Below are 19,125 nucleotides of genomic sequence, written 5' to 3'. Positions count from 1 at the left end.
ATATTTATTTATAAATTAAATTTTAATATTTAAAAACAAATTATTGATAATTAAAAATAATTTTGTGCTACAATATAAATTATTTATCATAAATTTAAAATATAATTTTACGTAACACTGTACATTTTTACTAATTAGTGTTGATTTTATTAATTATGTATTGTGTGATATTGTTGAGAAACTCTAGAATTAATTTTTTTTTATGAGTTTTTAGTTATTTAGGAGTGTCTTACAGAAGCGGTCAAGTTGGACATCTAAGGGGAGGTATATAATGTTTCTTTTAACACTTGAGCTTTATAAGTTTACTTCTAAAAGAAACATATAGAGAAATTAAAGAGAGTTTCATGTTATTTGGTGCTTTGCATGTAGGGATTTCCTAAGTTTTTGGCGAAATTGACGCAATTTATGAATTTGCCAGGTGCAAAATTCATCATCATGTTGGGTGTAGGTTCAAGATGCTAAGCGTGGCATGGGTCAGAGGCTCTTTATCTCACTAACATCAGTGCAGGATTGGTAATGTTGGCATGAGTTTGAGGAAAGCTCTTTGACTTGGTCACACTAGGTGTGAGATGAATGACACTAGGTGTGGGTGCCTTTGAAACTCTTTAACTTGGTGATGTCGATTCCAAGTTGGGATATTGTTGTTTGAATTCGTGTCAGACGTGTCTTTATGGCACCGAGCGGATTCATCAGAGGTAGCCATTCCAAAATCGTGTTGGGCGTGAGGTTAGTCTCGCCAGGTGTGGTTTGAAATTTGAGCCTTTAGATGAATTTCACTAGGCGTTAGGAAGGCCACACCAAGCGCGATACTAGATAGTGGCTCGTGTAGGGACCTTCTAATATGGCGTTGGCGCATGGCTGGGTGCGCCGGGTGTGAAGACACCTAGGAGTCTCTGACTCTATTGGGCTAAGCGCAAGCTGGGCTACATCGGGCGTGAGTCACAGTTACGTTGATGTGGCTGAGTTGAAATGTCTTGGCTGGTACTGATGTTGATGTTGGATCATATATGTATGTTATATGAGGATGATATTGATCATGATGGTGGATTGGTCATGTATGTTGTATGATGCATATTATTTGTATGTGATGTCTTTTGGCATGAGTCTAGCCTAGGACTTGAGGAGAGGGAAAAATGTTTTTGAACTGGAAGAGCTTACATAGAGTCTCTTGAGAGTGATTCTTGGATAAGCCACTAGTATGGATGAGAGTGGTGCTCGGATAGGCCACTAGTTTGGGTGAGTGCTCTCTAAGTCCTTAGCTAGTGCTGGAGTGGGGTATAAGGTCAGGGGTTATTCCCTTAACTAAGTACTGGGGAAGGTTGCGTGGTTCCTAGCAGATAGGCGGTGGGCGAATTCTATAAGTGAATTGGTAATGCATGCCAATGTCGTGGTAAGCTCGTACCCAACTGTATTATTCCAGACGGTGGAACCGAACTTCCTAGTGTGTAAGTGACATCATCCGAATAAACCTGAGTGGGGATTTGATATCCCGATTTGCTGTGACTGAGTGGATGTATTAGGCGTGAAAACGGTTAGGGTGGTTTTGATAGGATGAGGTGTCACTTATATTGTTCTATTGTTGGAGAGATCTCCTAGGTTAATGCGTGACGATGCATTAGACGATTGATATCTATCATTAGTTGCATTGTTTGACTCTATGAATATGTTAAGTGATATGATGCTTGTATATCATAGATGTGGACCATTTTGCTTAGATTTTTGAACTCTAGCTTACCCTTCTGTTTCCATGTGGATGGACTGCGATAATCATACTTTGTAAGAGAGCATGTAAGAACTAGCTTGGAGCTATGATGATTGCTACAAAGGTGTGGGATTTTGGTTCTGATGTCGGATTGACATAAGATGTATTAGTTGTAGTGCTTAACTGACACCAGGACATTACTATTATTTTTGGATGACTGTATATATTTATATACATATTTTATGGTGTGGTTTGTATATATAAACAAGAGTTTTATTTTTACTCGTATATCTATATATGCATTATTATTCAGTCAATGGTTATCCTAATCGACTAGTATAGTTACATGATTCATAGGGTGTAAAGGCCATGATGAATCATTACATTACTTAAATAAAAGTCTTTCAAAGTCCTATTTTTTATAAATAAATTGAACAAAACATGTAACTGGAAGAAGTCATGAAGAACACTATAGTTGTGCAAATTTCTTGCTTGACCGTGGTCCGTGGCTCAACTTGTATTATTATTTTTTAATTATATTTTTAGTGTGAAATATTTGTCAATTTTATTAAAAAATTTCATTTTTCATTTTTAATACATTTTATTTTTTAATCATATTTTTAATTTATAAAACTCAAATTTGATACCTTATTTAAGGAAATTCAATCTTATTCTACTCATGTTAAAAACTTATTATATACTTATTTCATTTTTCATATGGGGTATTAATTTTTTCTTTCGATTAACTTTATTTTTAACATTTATTTTTATTATTGTGAATAAATTTTATTTTACTAATTAAAAATTTATATTAAGGAAAATACTATAATTATAATTGTTTATTTGGGTCTAACTTGATGGGCTAACTCAGTCAGTCCACAAAAGATCAAATTGGAGCTTAAAAAAGATAACTTAACTAGAATCAAACCATTTTAGCCCAATCCACTAAGTTTGATAGGCCAAATGGGTCTAAGTTGAGCTAGCTCCCAAACTTATGGGTAGACCCATTAAATTAATATGTGAAATAATTTAAATTATCGTCTATATATAAATTTGTAATGTATTATTAAATGATAGAATAAAATAAATATCATAATAGTAAAAATCTTTTAGGGTTTACAAAGTTGTGGTTACAAACTTAGAGTTATGGTTAGTTATTATGAGGGTTTCGCTACTGTGGTTGTACCCTTGATAACTTTATCTCATAACCCATCATTTTTGTTTTGTTTGTTGAAGAAGATGAAGACCAAGTCACGCTCAACAAAATGCCGCAATGTGGTTCAAAAATTGAAAATAAAAATTCATAACATAACATAAATTCAAAGACAGAAATATGGTTCAGAGATTGAAAACAAAAATTCATAACATAAGATATACTAAGAAAGTTCAAAGAAATTACTGAGAAGGAAAATCATCTAGATAACACTGAAGGTGCCAATAATACATCTTATCCACCATATAACACTGAATGACTGATAGGATATTAACATTATCTACCTATACATGTGTTGTGTGGTGAAATGTTGGTCCTGTGTGTCCTCTTCCTCCAGTTCAGGTTGTACCTCCTCAAGAACAAGTTATTGTTGTTGGGGTACATCGGTCAATGACTTCAAGGGAAAATACCATGTCGTCTCATCCTTTATTGTATATTGTCAATTTGGTAGTAAGTGATTCACTCCAGTTTGAGTAATAATGAAATAAAACCTGCTACCATTGTCTTTAGTGATACACTGCATTGTCCTTAATGATACACTATATAGCCCAAATGTTTAGCAATTGAAGTTATCAATCTCCATTGACAATATTATCAAATCCAGTATTTGAAATGCTTTGTACCTTGGATCTTTTTCCTTACACGATTCACAACCGTGATTTAGAATCACAGGCGTGAACTATAATCATCGATCGTTTGTGTTTGACATTATGGAACCAGAACGGGCCGTTCTTGTTGCACTCTTGGTGTGTTAATGTTGCATCTGGAACGACCTGTTCTAGGTGCAAAATTAACACACCAAGAGTGCAACCAGAACGACCCGTTCTGATTTCAGAACGGGTCGTTCTAGTTCCAGATGCATTAAAGAAATTTGACATCCCCCTATGCATCTACGTGATATCCACGTGTCATCCACGTGACCAACAGTTAACTCCGTTTAAATAATTTGGACGGAAGTCCGACATTGTACTAATTTAAATTATTAAGGACCAAATTGAAACAAAAAATTAAAGTAAGATTAAATTGAAACAAAAAAAATATTATAAGGGACCAAATTAAGGTATTAACCTAAAATAAATTATGTCAAACTGCAAAAAAAAAAAAATATAAACTAAATTATCATAATCTAAAATAACGTTTATGTATAAATTAAACCGAGTCAATCCATCACAACTTAACCTAATATGTAAGTGAATGATGATAAAAAAAAAGTATTTAAAAAACTAAAAATATTGTGACAGTGTTTTTTCACTTTTCTTATGTAATGTGGTCAGAAGGATGAAAAAAAAAAAAGCGTCAAACACATTCATAATAGCCACACGTTTTCAATCAATGTTGATTGGACCCACTCTTTATGATATTGTTGGAGGTGATAATGGAAGTGACCCACGCAACATAATTCATGGAATAAAAGGGACTCGGACACACAAAATTCCATCACATTCATCACTCATAAGCCAAATGTCTCATAACTTTGTTGCAAGAGTTTAAATTTGGATTAATCACGAAAAATAAAACCGTATTAAACAATTTGTTTATTTATCAAATTTTTAATGACAATACTATATTTTAAATTTAACATCACGTGCATCCTAATTTGATCTCCCATTAAACCAATTCTAATGTTACTTGTACAATCGCATTAGCCTATTGAAGACATATAATTTCAAGCATACCACTTGAATTAAAGATTTTTTAAACCAACGAGAAAATATAATATGTTTTTTAAATGATGCCTCACATGATTATAACTCTCTAACGACTATGGTTGATAATACCAATACATTATGTATGTAATTGATGTAGTCAAATGCAAAACACCAATACTTTATGTATATACAATACAAATTAGATGTGATTTAATCTGAATTGTTAGATGAACTGATGAAGATACACATTTTTTTAGTGCACCAATTTTTCGATCTCAATGAGTCTAAATTGACTTTTTCATATAGAATAGTCATAATTTAACCCTTTTTGCCCTTAGAGGGGAGTGGGTGCCCTCCAAATTGGACCCCATGGTGGCATTTGACAAATTCATGGGGGCATGAAACCCAAAGAGGAAAAAACAAGAAGAATCATAAGTATCTATCTATATTTATTATTCTGGATTAGAAGATTTCCACATAGAATTTTAATATAATTTAGCATAATTACTAGATGTTCTCTGACAGATTGATATGTCCATCTTTTGTTTAGTTTTTGAAAAAAAAAATGAATTATAGATTAAAGTATTTTTTTTATACAAATTCACAAAAAAAAAATTATACAATTATTCAATAATGAATTAATATTTTAATATGTATAATATAGAGACTAAATATTCATTAATTATAATCAAAATTTATAATAAATTATGTATATAAATAAATATTATGTTTAAATATATAAATTATACCTTAAATTTATGATAAATAATTTATATTATTTATTTATTTATAATTTATTTTAAATATTAAAATTTAATTTATAAATAATTATAATAAATAAAAATTAAATTAGATAGGAAGTTGAAAATAATTTCTAAAATTTTTTTAGTTAAATAATTTTTTTAAAAAATATTTTCATATAAAATAACCATTCGTATTTGATATATAGGAGATTAATTATGATGTTATTAGTTTATTAATTTTAATAAAAATCATCTTAAAAGTTATATCAAAGTTGGTTTTTAATTGAATTATTATACAAAAAATCACTTACACTAAAAAAAAATATGATGAATTTAGTAATCAACTGTATTTTAACTTTTTCAATATAATGATTAAATATTTATTATATACAACTAAAATTTATAATAAATTATATATATATATATATATATATATATTATATTTGAATGTAATCATATTTAAAAAATATATAAATAAATATTTTTAAATATATAAATTATTTCATGTTGATTATAGGTAATTTATATTACAACATGATAATATGTTTATTTATTGATAATTTATTTTTAAAAAAATAAAATTTAATTCATAAGTAATTATAATAAAAAAATTAAATTAAAAAGTTATATTTAATATATAAGAATTGATTTATATTTAAAAAATTTAATTTATAGATTTTTTTTTATCATTTTAAAAGACTAATTTGATGATAAGGACTATCTAAAAGTTTAAATATTTTTATTATTTGATAATTTGTTAAGAATCTAGTAATTAGTTTTTATGGTAAACATATTAAGACACATGTAATGTAAGTAAAAAAATAATAATAACACTCCTTTTAATATATTTCCTATTATTAAATAAATTTTAATTAAATATCATTAAATAAAAGAGCTCAAATTATTAAAAACACACTACTTACATTCTTATGCAAGTATAATCTATAAAATTAATAAACAAAACACCTTATTTTGGTGTCTACATTTTTTATCCCTTAACAAATTTATTAAAATACATTTTTTTCCTTAACTAATTTATATAACTACTTCACTATTTTAAAGTTAACAATACATTTTTCTAATTTTAATTTTTTATTTTATTTCATTTCTTCTTTTTTTTTTGTGATGAGGCATGGAATGCCTCACTTTCAAGATTTTTTGTAATTTAATATCATATCCGCTTAAACAAGGTTGTTTTTCATAAAAGAATAAAAAAATTCATGATATATAAAAAATTGATTTAAAGTATTTTAATTTTTTTAGAATTATTAATTATATAAGGATATAATAAATATTTTTCAGAATAAAATTTATTATATTCAATCTTAGAAACTGATTTTAAGAATTTTTTTACAAGTGTATTAGATAAGCAGATGAAAAGGGGAAAAAAAAGTAAAACAAAAACAAAAGACACTTACCTTGTATAAGAATTATTAATAATTAGCACAAAAAAATTACTTTGTATTTCCGTTAAAAAAAAGGAATAATTATTTTTAAAGAAAATAATTATTTTTTATAATTTGTTTTTCTTTTATTTTTGAATATTTATTTTACACCTTATGATAAATATAATAGCATAGTATAAAAGTAACTGAGACGTGTGATGATATGACTGATATTACCGAAGAACTTCATACGCGTCGTGGCTAACAGTTGAACAAAATGGGTCCATTTAATACAAGAAAAGTATTTGTATCTAACTTCATTTCATTTTGTACAATCACCCTTTTCCACAACTTCATCTCCAAATTTTTCTTTTATTAAATCAATCTTTTTTTCTATTTTTTCATCCTCAATCATTCATTCTATTAATTTTGAAACTTTAGGTTCCATCAATAATATCTCCCTCATTATCCGTCTCAAAATTCTTCTTTTATTTATATTTTTTTCTTCTTGTCTTGGTCGTTGAGAAATTATTCCTCGTTCTTTCTCAACTGTTTCAACTGTTCCCGGTTTATTCGCCGCAAGAGTTTAGTTTCGAATTAATTCTTACACAGATCAACGGTGTCCTCAGCGTTTCTTTTGCCACAATGAAGATTTATGTTTTTGTTTTTATGTTTGTCTAATTTTTGAGTTGCGTTGAACAATTTGATTCTTAGTTTTTCCACTTACAGTTCATAAACGGCATTACCCTTTTGAAAGATCTTGCTTGGGTGCTTTTCAATTTTCAGCTTGGTAAAAAAAGTTGACTTTTTTACCTAGGGATTCTGGTTCCCTTTTTGTTCTATAGCGTGATAATGAAGCTTGTGGTTCGTGTGATTGAGGCAAAGAACTTGCCACCGACGGATCCTAATGGGTTGAGTGATCCGTACGTGAGGCTGCAGTTGGGGAAGCACAGGTTCAAGACCAAAGTGATCAAGAAGTGTTTGAATCCAAAGTGGGATGAGGAGTTTAGCTTTAAAGTGGATGACCTTAATGAGGAGTTGGTTATATCTGTTATGGATGAAGATAAGTTCTTCAATGATGATTTTGTGGGTCAGCTTAAAGTGCCAGTTTCACTTGTTTTTGAGGAGGAGATCAAGTCCCTTGGCACTGCTTGGTATTCTCTGCTGCCTAAAAGCAAGAAGTCCAAGAACAAGGAATCTGGTGTGTTATGCTGCTGAACTGTACTTTCCTCTACCTTTTCCGATAGTTTGCTGCTTACCTAACATTTGAGTGGCCATGTCTGTTCTCTCTCTCTCAACTAGCAGATTTGTTGTTTGGTTATTTTATAGTGGCATCAAATTGCTCCTAAAATGATGTTAGGTCATTGCTTGACATCAATTTTTTGTTAGTGAACATTTATTGTTAGTCTTTCTTGATTTAAAAAAAGGTATCATTGGAGGGCCAAATTGATGTAGTAATATTTCAAGAGTCAAGTTGATGTTTCTAACACCTTTCTAAGATGAAATGAGGGGTTTATTAGGGTCTTTTTAGATAAACTTTTTCTGGAGCTCTTATAGTAGAAGAAAATAAGAAGGAAAAATGAATTTTTGTTTTCCCATAAATTAAAATTAGCTTGTGCATAAGTTAAAAAAAGTTTTTGAAGTAATTAATATTAGAGAGTTTCTGCAGAATAACTTATGCATAAGTTAATTTTAACTTATAGTGAAACTAATTTTAACTTCCGAAGAAGCTAGTTTTAGCTTAAGAAATAAATAACTTTATTTTTTCTTTCTATTTTTTTCTCTTATAAATGCTTTAAGAAAAATATATCAAAACAAACCATTAAACTCGTACTATAGGTTTATTGTTTTTGTGAAAGTTGATAACATGTTGTAAATTGTGGCATGTATGTCTGATTTTAGACTATTATGGACCATACATCTCAAAGAGTCATTCACCTAAACACCTTTTGGAAAATAATGTGAGCACCAACTGTGAACATGAGTATATGATTCATGGTTTTGGTGTTATCTTGAACTTAATTTCTGGCATTTTTCCTTGGCAGGTGAGATTCGTTTGAGCATATATTTTGCACAAAAGAATGCATTAATTGAGTCAAATGGCAGTGGTGATCTATTATTACATCCCAGAATGATGGATTCACCTTCAAGATCTTCCACAGGTCGTTCAAGCTCATCTTCTCCTGTCAGGGAAGAAATTACATCTGCCAAGGATGAAAAGTCGAGTACACAAAAAACAATCACAGGTAGAATTGCCCAAATCTTTAATAAGAGTTCTGACATGTCTTCAACTCCTACCCGTAGAAGCATTGACTTGGACCAACCTGAAACTAGTAAAGTAGAAGTTAGTGAAATGAAGGCTGAGGATCAGTCCTCTAACGAGACTTTTGAAGAAGCTATGAGAAAAATTCAGTCTGAAGATCAAGGCAGTGAAATTCCTAGCAATTTACCAGCCGGAGTGCTTATTGATCAGCAATATGTTATTGCACCAGAAGACTTGAACGAGTTACTATTTTCATCAGATTCAGATTTTCTCAAGTTGTTGGCAGATGTACAGGGTAATACAGAACTGGAAATAGGACCTTGGAAGTTTGAGAATGATGGGGAGATCTTCAAAAGATCAGTTACTTATGTTAAGGCTCCTAGTAAATTGATTAAGGCTGTCAAAGCCTTTGAGGAACACACATATTTAAAAGCTGATGGGAAGAACTTTGCTGTTCTAACGAGTGTCAGCACTCCTGAAGTTATGTACGGGAGCACCTTTAGGGTAGAAATACTCTATGTGATCACACCTGGACCAGAGTTGCCAACAGGAGAACAGTGTTCACATCTGGTTGTATCATGGCGAATGAATTTTATACAGAACACCATGATGAAAGGAATGATAGAAAATGGGGCTCGGCAGGGCATGAAGGATAGCTTTGATCAGTATGCTAGTTTGTTATCTCAGACTGTTAAACCTGTTGATCCGAAGGACATTAGTTCCAATAAGGAACAAGCTTTGGCATCATTACATGCAGAACCTGAATCAGATTGGAAGCTTGCAGTGCAATATTTTGCTAACTTCACAGTAATCTCTACAGTTTTCATTGGGTTGTATGTGCTTGTTCACATTTGGCTGGCTACACCCAGCACAATTCAAGGGCTTGAGTTTGGTGGGCTTGACTTGCCAGATTCAATTGGTGAATTTGTTGTCTGTGCAGTCTTGGTTCTTCAAGGTGAACGTGTGCTGGGTTTAATCTCGCGCTTCATAAAGGCCAGAGGACAAAAGGGTAATCTTGCAGAGTGTTTAGATACTTCATATTCATCAATCTGGCTTTCTTTTTTCTCCCTGATTTAGTGCTGCTTTTAATGAAGTGACTATGAGTTTTTGTCTATCTTATCTTTTTGATTATTTAGTTCCTATTTACTTAATTTAATGCCCATGCTGTGATTGTATTGACTAGTTTTGGTACTCAAATACTAGGTAGTGATCATGGAATCAAAGCACAAGGAGATGGGTGGTTGCTAACTGTTGCCTTAATTGAAGGAAGCAATTTAGCTTCTGTTGATTCTAGTGGGTTCTCTGATCCATATGTAGTGTTTTCTTGCAATGGAAAAACAAGAACTAGTTCAATTAAGTTCCAGAAATCTAATCCTGTATGGAATGGTGAGTATGACGTCATCATTTATTAATTATTATTTTCTGTTTATTTTTTATTTCAGTCAAACCTCTGAATCCAGTGATCTAATGCATAATTCTAGTTTTCCCTATACACTGTACATGATCTGTATTTATATGATTGTTTTTTAGGTTAAGAACATTGTCTATATTTGCAGAAATATTTGAGTTTGATGCAATGGATGACCCTCCTTCTGTGCTGGATGTGGTAGTTTATGATTTTGATGGGCCTTTTGATGAAGCTGCATCTCTAGGACATGCTGAAATTAATTTTCTGAAAGCAAACATAGCAGATCTTGCTGATATATGGGTTCCTCTTGAAGGAAAGTTGGCTTTGGCATGTCAGTCTAAGTTGCACCTAAGAATTTTCTTGGACAACACTAGAGGTGGTAATGTTGCAAAAGAGTATTTAAGTAAAATGGAGAAAGAAGTCGGGAAGAAGGTATGCAAAAACACTTTGTCTTCTCTCTGTTATACTCCTGTTGTGTCACCCTTCTTTGTGGCTTATTCCTCTGTTTAAAAAAATGTAGATAAATTTGCGGTCTCCTCAGACAAATTCAGCTTTTCAGAAACTCTTTGGGCTTCCACCTGAGGAATTTCTCATCAATGACTTTACCTGTCATTTGAAAAGAAAAATGCCCCTGCAGGTGTGGTTACTCTTTTATGTGATTTTGAAATTCGGGATCTATTTTTATACTTTGGTATTTTCTGGTACATGCTTATTTAGTATCATCTCATCAAATGGTGAATATGTCTCTGCAGGGCCGCCTATTCCTATCATCAAGAATAATTGGATTTCATGCAAATTTGTTTGGAAAGAAGACAAAATTCTTTTTTCTTTGGGAAGATATTGAAGACATTCAGGTCATTCCTCCTACATTTTCATCAATGGGGAGTCCAATAATTGTCATAACTCTTCGGAAGGGTAGAGGTGTGGATGCAAGGCATGGTGCAAAAACACAAGATGAGCAAGGCAGACTGAAGTTCCATTTTCAGTCATTTGTGTCGTTTAATGTTGCACACAGGTAGACAAGGGACATTATATAACATTTGACAAATATATTTCCTATATACCTGCTACTCAATTGAAAATCTATCCTATTCTGTGTTTAGCCTCTTTTTTTTGTTGCCCTGTTTGTTAGGGTCTATGACAACTCCTTTAAATGTTTCCTTTTTTGTTGATCTATTTTCTTGTCTGTTGAATCTAATCTTTTGAGGTTGTTTGAACAATGTATTGTGTTAAAGAATTAGTTATTCACAATTGCAACTCTTTTGTTGATTCATATGGCGTTCTGATTAAAATTTCCTGCTTTTATTTGTATCTTGACTGTTATTATACCAGAACAGCATGAAAGTCCTTTTACCTCATCATAAGAGTTTATAGCCTACCTGTCAATCAAATTTTTATAAATTGTAATTTCATGTAATTGTAGTAGCAATGTGTGAAAATATAGTGTATGTTTGGATACTAATTTGAAACTCCGTTCAACGAAAAAACGCATGTTCTGATACAAAAAAAGAAAAATTTTGTGACTAGTTTTTTTCTTTTTTCAACTCCAATTGAGTGTTCCCAAACACACCCATAGCTTGCATAGTTTGTTTGTATGTAATTTTCATTTTTTGTAGTATTACTCAGTCATAATAATAGATCAAGTTACTTAGTTATGAAATAGGATGAAAAGCCATACCATTTAATGATTTTGGTCTAATGGTGACAAAGGTGTCCTTCCATTTATATTTGATTATTATTTTTGACAAAATCTAATTGCTTCTTAACTTCCCTACTCTCCGCATAGATTTTGGTGTGAATATTTTCTTAACTAAAAATATTTCCCTTGTTTTGGGAGGAATTTTTTTTTGGCTCATCTTCCATATGATGCATGATGCATACAGAAAAAAAATCCTTAATGTATAGTGATAGAGAATAGTATAGAAGATATCACGTGTTATAAAGAAAATATTTGGGTGGTGATGTAGGACTATCATGGCTCTCTGGAAGGCCAGATCCTTGAGTCCAGAACAGAAGGTCGAGTTTGTTGAAGAAGAATCTGATACCAAGAGCCTTATAAGTGAAGAGAGTGGCTCATTCCTTGGTGTGGATGATGTTAGCATGTCTGAGATTTATTCTTGCTCTCTTCCAATTCCTGTAAGCTCTCTCTCATAACACACATGTTCTAATCTATGCATTATTGCCATACTGCAAATATTTGTTCCTTATTCAACATTTTTCTTTACAAATTTGAATGTTCCCATTTAATTGTAGTTCTTTTCCTTGAATTATTTCAGGCAAGTTACCTCATGGAGATATTTAGTGGGGGTGAGTTGGACCGTCGGGTCATGGAGAAGTCCGGTTGTATTAATTATTCTTATACCCCTTGGGTATCAGAGAACATTGATATCTCTGAGAGAGCAGTATATTACAAATTTGAGAAGCGTATTTCAAGTTATAAAGGTGAAGTGACAAGTACTCAGCAAAGATCTCCCCTTTTGGATGGAAAGGGTTGGCTTGTGGAAGAGGTTATGAACCTTCATGGAGTTCCTCTCGGTGATTATTTCAATGTGAGTGAGCCAAGTGTAATTTGTTTCTGCCTGTTTGTTCTATCTTTGATTTCCGTGATTTACCTGTTCTTATCATCCTTTTGTCGTTTTTCACCTTCTGCACCACTGAGCAGTGTTTCCTATATGCTGCAGATACACCTTAGGTACCAAATTGAGGATTCACCCCCTAAAGCAAAGGGATGTAGAGTGCAAGTATTATTTGGAGTTGAATGGCTGAAAAGCACAAGGAACCAGAAAAGGATTACAAAGAACATCCTAGAAAATATACAGGAACGTTTAAAGGTGACCTTTAGTTTAGCTGAAAAAGAGCTTCAACCAAAATAGCAAATGAATCATCCTGGATTTGACTTAAACAAATATTGGAGCTAGCTGAAATTCTGTTACCAAAAGTGTTATTATGTCCATTTACGGGCTTGACTGGAATATATGATGCATCAGATCACAAGGTTCATGTGATTGTGCTGTTTGGGGTTGGTTTTCATGACAATCCTAACTTCACTGGTGGAAAGAACCTTCTAGTGGAGGGGAATTTTATCAAATGCTGAAAATTGTGCTCTTTAATTAACTTGCTACCGGGTCTATTCTTTAAACCAGGTTATTTCATAGGAGAGGTTACCTTACCTAGTTGTTCCATTGTACATGACTCATTTGACTCTAGCAGAAGATACACACTCAGATTTCTAACAGCAGTTTCTAGCAATTCAAATTTGGGATTTGTTGTCTTATTACAAAGGTCAGCAACATTTTGTTGCCTCAGTAATTATTAATTGCTGTAAGTTGTGACAGTTGACACTTTTGGTTATGTAGGAAATGTTGTAAACAATTTTTTAGGCCTGAGACCATCATGGCATGAAGCACAGGTCCTTTACTCCTTGTAGATTGATTTGTTCAAATTTGCAATATATTCATTATATTGTGTCCTTTTTGACTTTGTCATGTAGAATTTACTTTACTTTAATAGCTGATTTTCTAATATAGCATTCATTTATTCTGGTTTGAGGCGATTATGTTATGTCTGGTTTAGAAAAACATGGAAGAAGAAAATTCTAAACTTGAGTTATTAGAAACTGTTGAAAGCATTTAGTAAGACTAAGATAAATAACTCTCGGCTAAAAACCTAATTTGGTCCCTTATAATAATTTTTTGTTTCAATTTAGTCCCATTTTTATTTTTGGTTTCAATTTGGTCCCAAACTAATTAATTGGTTTCAATTTAGTCCCTAATAAATTAATTGGTTTCAATGTAAGACTTCCGTCCAAATTATTTAAACGGAGTTAACTTTTGGCCACGTAGATGTATACGTGAATGCCACGTGGATGAAATTTTTTTGAAAACACCTGGACCCAGAACGGCCCGTTCCGAAACCGGAACGGACCGTTTTGCTTACACTTTTGGTGTGTTAATTTTGCATCGAGAACGGCCCGTTCCAGGTGCAAAATTAACACACCTAAAAAGAAACCAGAACGGCCCGTTCCGGTTTCAGAACGGGCCGTTCCGGTTTATTTTTTTTATATATAAAATATTAATAATTTTACAAAATATATATTATTAATTTTATTTTAATTATATTGTTATATCTAATAAAATAAATATATTAATATTTTTTTATATTTTATTTTATTATGTTTATCTTATTAATTTTTATTATTTTATTCCTCTAATTTTAAATAAGTTGCAAAAAATTATAAAGTGATATTTAAATATTTCTTCAAACAAAAAGAGAAAAAGAAAAAATTATTACTCTATTTATAAGACAATTGTATTTTATAAAAATAAGTAATTTTAACAACTTTACCATAAAAAAATATTTTTCAAAATTATTATATTTTTTAATAAAATTAATAAAGAATATTGGTTTAACTGCATTTTTTGTCCCTTAACTTGTTATATATTAATATACTTTTACAAAAATATAAGTATATTAATTAGAAATATATATCTAATCTTATATATTTAAATTTTTGTAAAAGTATATTAATATATATTAAGTTATATTTATCAAATTATTAGTTGTTTTATAAATATAGTAAAAATATTATTGATATTAATTTATCAATAATATTAAAATACTAATAATATATAAATTTTATTTATTTAGTAATAATAAATATATATATCATTTGATACATTAAAAAAATTATAATATACGTTAATTTAAATAAGCAAATAATTATATAATTTTAAAACATTATATATATATATATATTAAAATTTTAAAATTATTAAATTTTTAATGAGAAAGACTAAAATTGCACAATTATAATATTTGAGAGATTAAAATTGTTCAATTAAAAATTGTGAGACTAAAATTACACAACTATAATCTTTTAAGGACTGAAATTACTCAATTAAAATCTTAGGGATCAAAATTGCATAATTATAATACTTGAGCGATCAAAAATACAATTAAGCAAGAATATTCTATATTCAGTTTTGGAACGGACTGTTCTAAATCCAGAACGGACCGTTCTGAGACTAGAATGGCCCGTTCTGGATTCAGAACGACCGTTCTGGTTTAAGAACGGCCCGTTCTGATGCACTGGTGGTGTGTTAATTTTTGAGTCTGAAACGGCCCGTTCCGGTTTCAGATTGGGCCATTCTGGTTCCAGGTGTTTTCAAAAAAATTGTCATCCACACGTGACATCCACGTATGCATCTACGTGGCATCCACGTGGCCAAAAGTTAACTCCGTTTAAGAAATTTTGACGGAAGGACCACATTAAAACCAGTTAATTTATTAGGGACTAAATTGAAACCAATTAATTAGTTTGAGACCAAATTGAAACCAAAAATAAAAATGAGATTAAATTGAAATAAAAAATATTATAAGGGACCAAATTAGGTTTTTAGCCATAACTCTTTAATGGTATAAACTGATTTACGAACTCTTTGAGCCAAATGGTATGAAATCACTAGTATAACACTACTTGATTTAATTGCATTCTTTTCTTCCTTCATCATAGCGAATTACTAACTCAAGCTTGCAAATTGCAATGGATAACATTGTATATACGTGTAATTGCACTTTATTTAATCGGACACAGATGACTGTAATATGTTTAGATGTATCGTTTTATATTAAGTTAATCAAATATGTTAAACTTACCAATAAATTCATTAGATGGCAAGCTAATGAATATTGTATTTTTATTCAAGGAAAAATACAAATCAGTACCTTATATTTGCATCAAGTACGACTTAGTATTTAAAATTTAAAACTGTGTACTTTGATATTTAAGATTTTTAACATGAGAATAATTCTTCCTTTAATTTTGTTGTTAAATGTTGACAGATTTAATTACAGGACTAACAGGTAACTAATTTGTTTACAAAATTATTTCTAAGAAAAAAAAATGCAAACTGGCTTCCTAAAGTTTGAAATGTTCAATAAGTTGACTTATAAACTTAAGCTAATAACTTAAAATTTTCCGACTAGTTATAAGATATAAATTGACTCGATTCATATTTTTTATTAGGATTGCGGAACATAACTTTCATTAGGATTTGAATAAGATTTTGTTCATATTTTATTAGGATATTCATATTTATTAGTAGTATTATATTAGGATTTATTAGAACTAAATCATTTTTTAATGTTCTTATTTGTATAGCTTTTTAACACCAATAATTATACAGGTATATATAATGAATTAAGTGGAAGTAAGTAAACACACAAAAAAATTGGTAAGAATTTCTTCAACAAAAAAAAAAAAAAGTTCCACATTCAATAGTGGGATTCCTCTCCTGCTTATGGATTAAGAAATCCTATTAAAACAACTTTAAGAATCATGAATAAATTCTTGTGATAAGTTTCTCTCATTCAAGTTCGTGGTTGCAAAATTCTTCATTAGTTAAGGTCTTGTAGTTCATGGGTGAATATATTCCTGTGTTATTCAAGAGTTCACTCACAGTATTTTCAATTCCTAAATGTAAGACGGTTATGAATTTAAACTTCTATCTTACTTTGAATAATGAATATTATACATATTTTGGAACTATAAAAGGCAATTGCACCTCCATATAGTTCGATAGATGAAAAAAGAGTCATATCTTCTTATTAAAAAAAAATAAATAAATAAAAATGTTGAGTTGTGGTGGATTTAAAATTTTTGCATTTGATCTATAGACATTTTTCATTTTCATTTTGATATCAAAGATTAAGGGTATGTTTAACACATAATGTCAAAAGTCATTAGTATAAGTAATTAAAGTCTAGTATTTCTTAAATGAAAATTGAGATTCGACCATAATTTAGATATAAAATCACAATTTAAAATATAAAATTATTCTTGTATAAGTCTATCTAATAAAAAAAAATAGTAAAAGAATGTATTGAACTAAGATTTTATAAGACTTTTTTAACACAAAAAATTATCCGATAAAAAGATTTTATAGGAATTTAACAATTTTTAAGATTTTTTCAAAAAATTTAGTAGGAATATAATGAAAGTTAATATTTTTTTAAAATGAATTTTTGAATCAAGATTTTATAATATGAATTTTAATAAATTTATATCTTAAGAATTTATAAGATTTGAAAGGATTTTATTAAATTTCAAACGACAATATATACTTTTAAAAAACAAATACAATTAATAAAAAAAACATAAATGATAAGGTTTGAATAAAGAAAATAAGATTAATAATTTTTTTAATATTTTAATAAATAATTTATTATGATTTCATGTCTTCTTAAGTAACATTTTTCCACATACCTCTATATGCATTTATATTTTCTTATGCATACTATTGAATTTGAACAATAAGTTCAAATTTATGATATTCATTAATTGGTAAAATTGACAAAATATACATTTATTATATGTTTAAAAATTTAACATTTCAATATTAAATTTTATTAAAAATAAGTATTTGTTAAATTTTAATAATCAAAAAAATAAAATATATAATATTTAATAATTTAAAAATGATTTTAAATATTTAATAATTCAAAAATAATATTGATAACTTCTATTTTAATATTAATAGATAAAAATGTAACAAAAAAATATTGATAGATAAAAAAATATAAGAGAAAAGTTAGAGAACAAAAACAAATAAATAAGAGAAATGAACAAAAAGAGAAAGAAAATATAAGATATAGAAGATATGAGAAGAGAGGAGAAACAAGGCAAAAAAAATATTAGAGAGAGCATAAAGAGAGAGAAAAGAGAAGATGAGAGAAAAAGAAAGATAATCATCAAGAAACAAAGGTGAAAGAAAAAAAAAAGAGAAATAAACAAGAGAAAAAAAAATGCAAAATCTCGATGATTTTGTGAGATTGTTAAATAAAGAATTCTTTTAAATAACATTTCTCTACATAAAATTATCTATGCATTTATATTTTTTCATTCATAATATTGAATTTGAACAATATATTTAAATTTATTATGTTCATTTATTTATAGAATTGTTAAAATATATTTTTAATATATATTTAAAGCTTTGATATTTTAATATTGAATTTTATTAAAAATAAGTATTTGTTAAATTCAACAAAGATAAGAAACAAAAAAGAAATAAGAGACATAAGCAAAAAAAAAAGATAATATGAGATTGAAAAAATATCAGAAGAAAGAGAGAGATAGAGTGAGAGAGAAAAAAAATGAGATAGACTGAGGAGAGAGAAAATAAAAAATAAAGAGAAGATGAAAGAGAGTAACATGATAAAAAGAGAAAAGAAAAAGAATAAATGAAAAAAATAAGAAAAGTAAATAAATAAAATATGTAAAATTTTAATAATTTTAGCGAGATTATTAGATAATTGAACTATATATAAATTCAACTAAAAGTCTCATGGAATTCATTCATTAAAATAATCTATTGAAACTTTTATTTCTAAAAACTACTAAATTTTTTTATGTGAAAATTTTTTATTCAATACCATCAAATTTTAATATACATTAAATCCTTTTTAGTTATTTTAATTAAATATTATTAAAAAAATTATATATTTTAAAAAATACTAATTATCTTGATTGAATATTACATTATTTATATATATATATATATGCTAATCACTTATACATTACTAGTATAAAAAATTTTAAACTGGCAACCAATCATATCTTTTAAAATTACTTATTTTATTAAATAAGCAATTAATATGTTACTGTTAAAAGATATGATTGGCTACCAGTGTAAAATTTTTTTATATTTTAATGTTCTCGTATCCATTCTTACTGGCGTTGCCACGGGGAGGAGATAACCGTA

General features: G+C 29.3%; 1 protein-coding gene across 3 annotated transcripts; it reads left to right on the top strand.

Annotated features, from left to right (window-relative positions):
* Positions 1–7,000: 7,000 nt before the first annotated feature.
* Positions 7,001–13,833, top strand: LOC109803270 (C2 and GRAM domain-containing protein At1g03370). 3 transcript variants are annotated; one of them, XM_020364774.3, is made up of 9 exons: positions 7,001–7,893; positions 8,738–9,964; positions 10,159–10,341; positions 10,512–10,795; positions 10,884–11,000; positions 11,116–11,378; positions 12,331–12,499; positions 12,640–12,912; positions 13,045–13,833. In XM_020364774.3, exons 1-9 carry the CDS (start codon positions 7,545–7,547, stop codon positions 13,234–13,236), a joined length of 3,057 nt encoding a protein of 1,018 aa, XP_020220363.1. In that variant the 5' UTR covers positions 7,001–7,544; the 3' UTR covers positions 13,237–13,833. The 3 variants fall into 3 exon arrangements, with proteins under 3 accessions (XP_020220363.1, XP_029128298.1, XP_020220364.1); XM_029272465.2 differs by having other exon boundaries at positions 7,750–7,913; XM_020364775.3 differs by having other exon boundaries at positions 7,750–7,970.
* The last annotated feature ends 5,292 nt before the right edge of the window (positions 13,834–19,125 follow it).

Source organism: Cajanus cajan, chromosome 1 (assembly GCF_000230855.2).
Source record: "Cajanus cajan strain Asha chromosome 1, NIPB_CcT2T_4, whole genome shotgun sequence".
In the NCBI taxonomy this organism is placed as follows: Eukaryota; Viridiplantae; Streptophyta; class Magnoliopsida; order Fabales; family Fabaceae; genus Cajanus; species Cajanus cajan.
The sequence above is the reverse complement of the archived record's forward strand: the minus strand, read 5'-3'. Positions and strand labels throughout refer to the sequence as shown.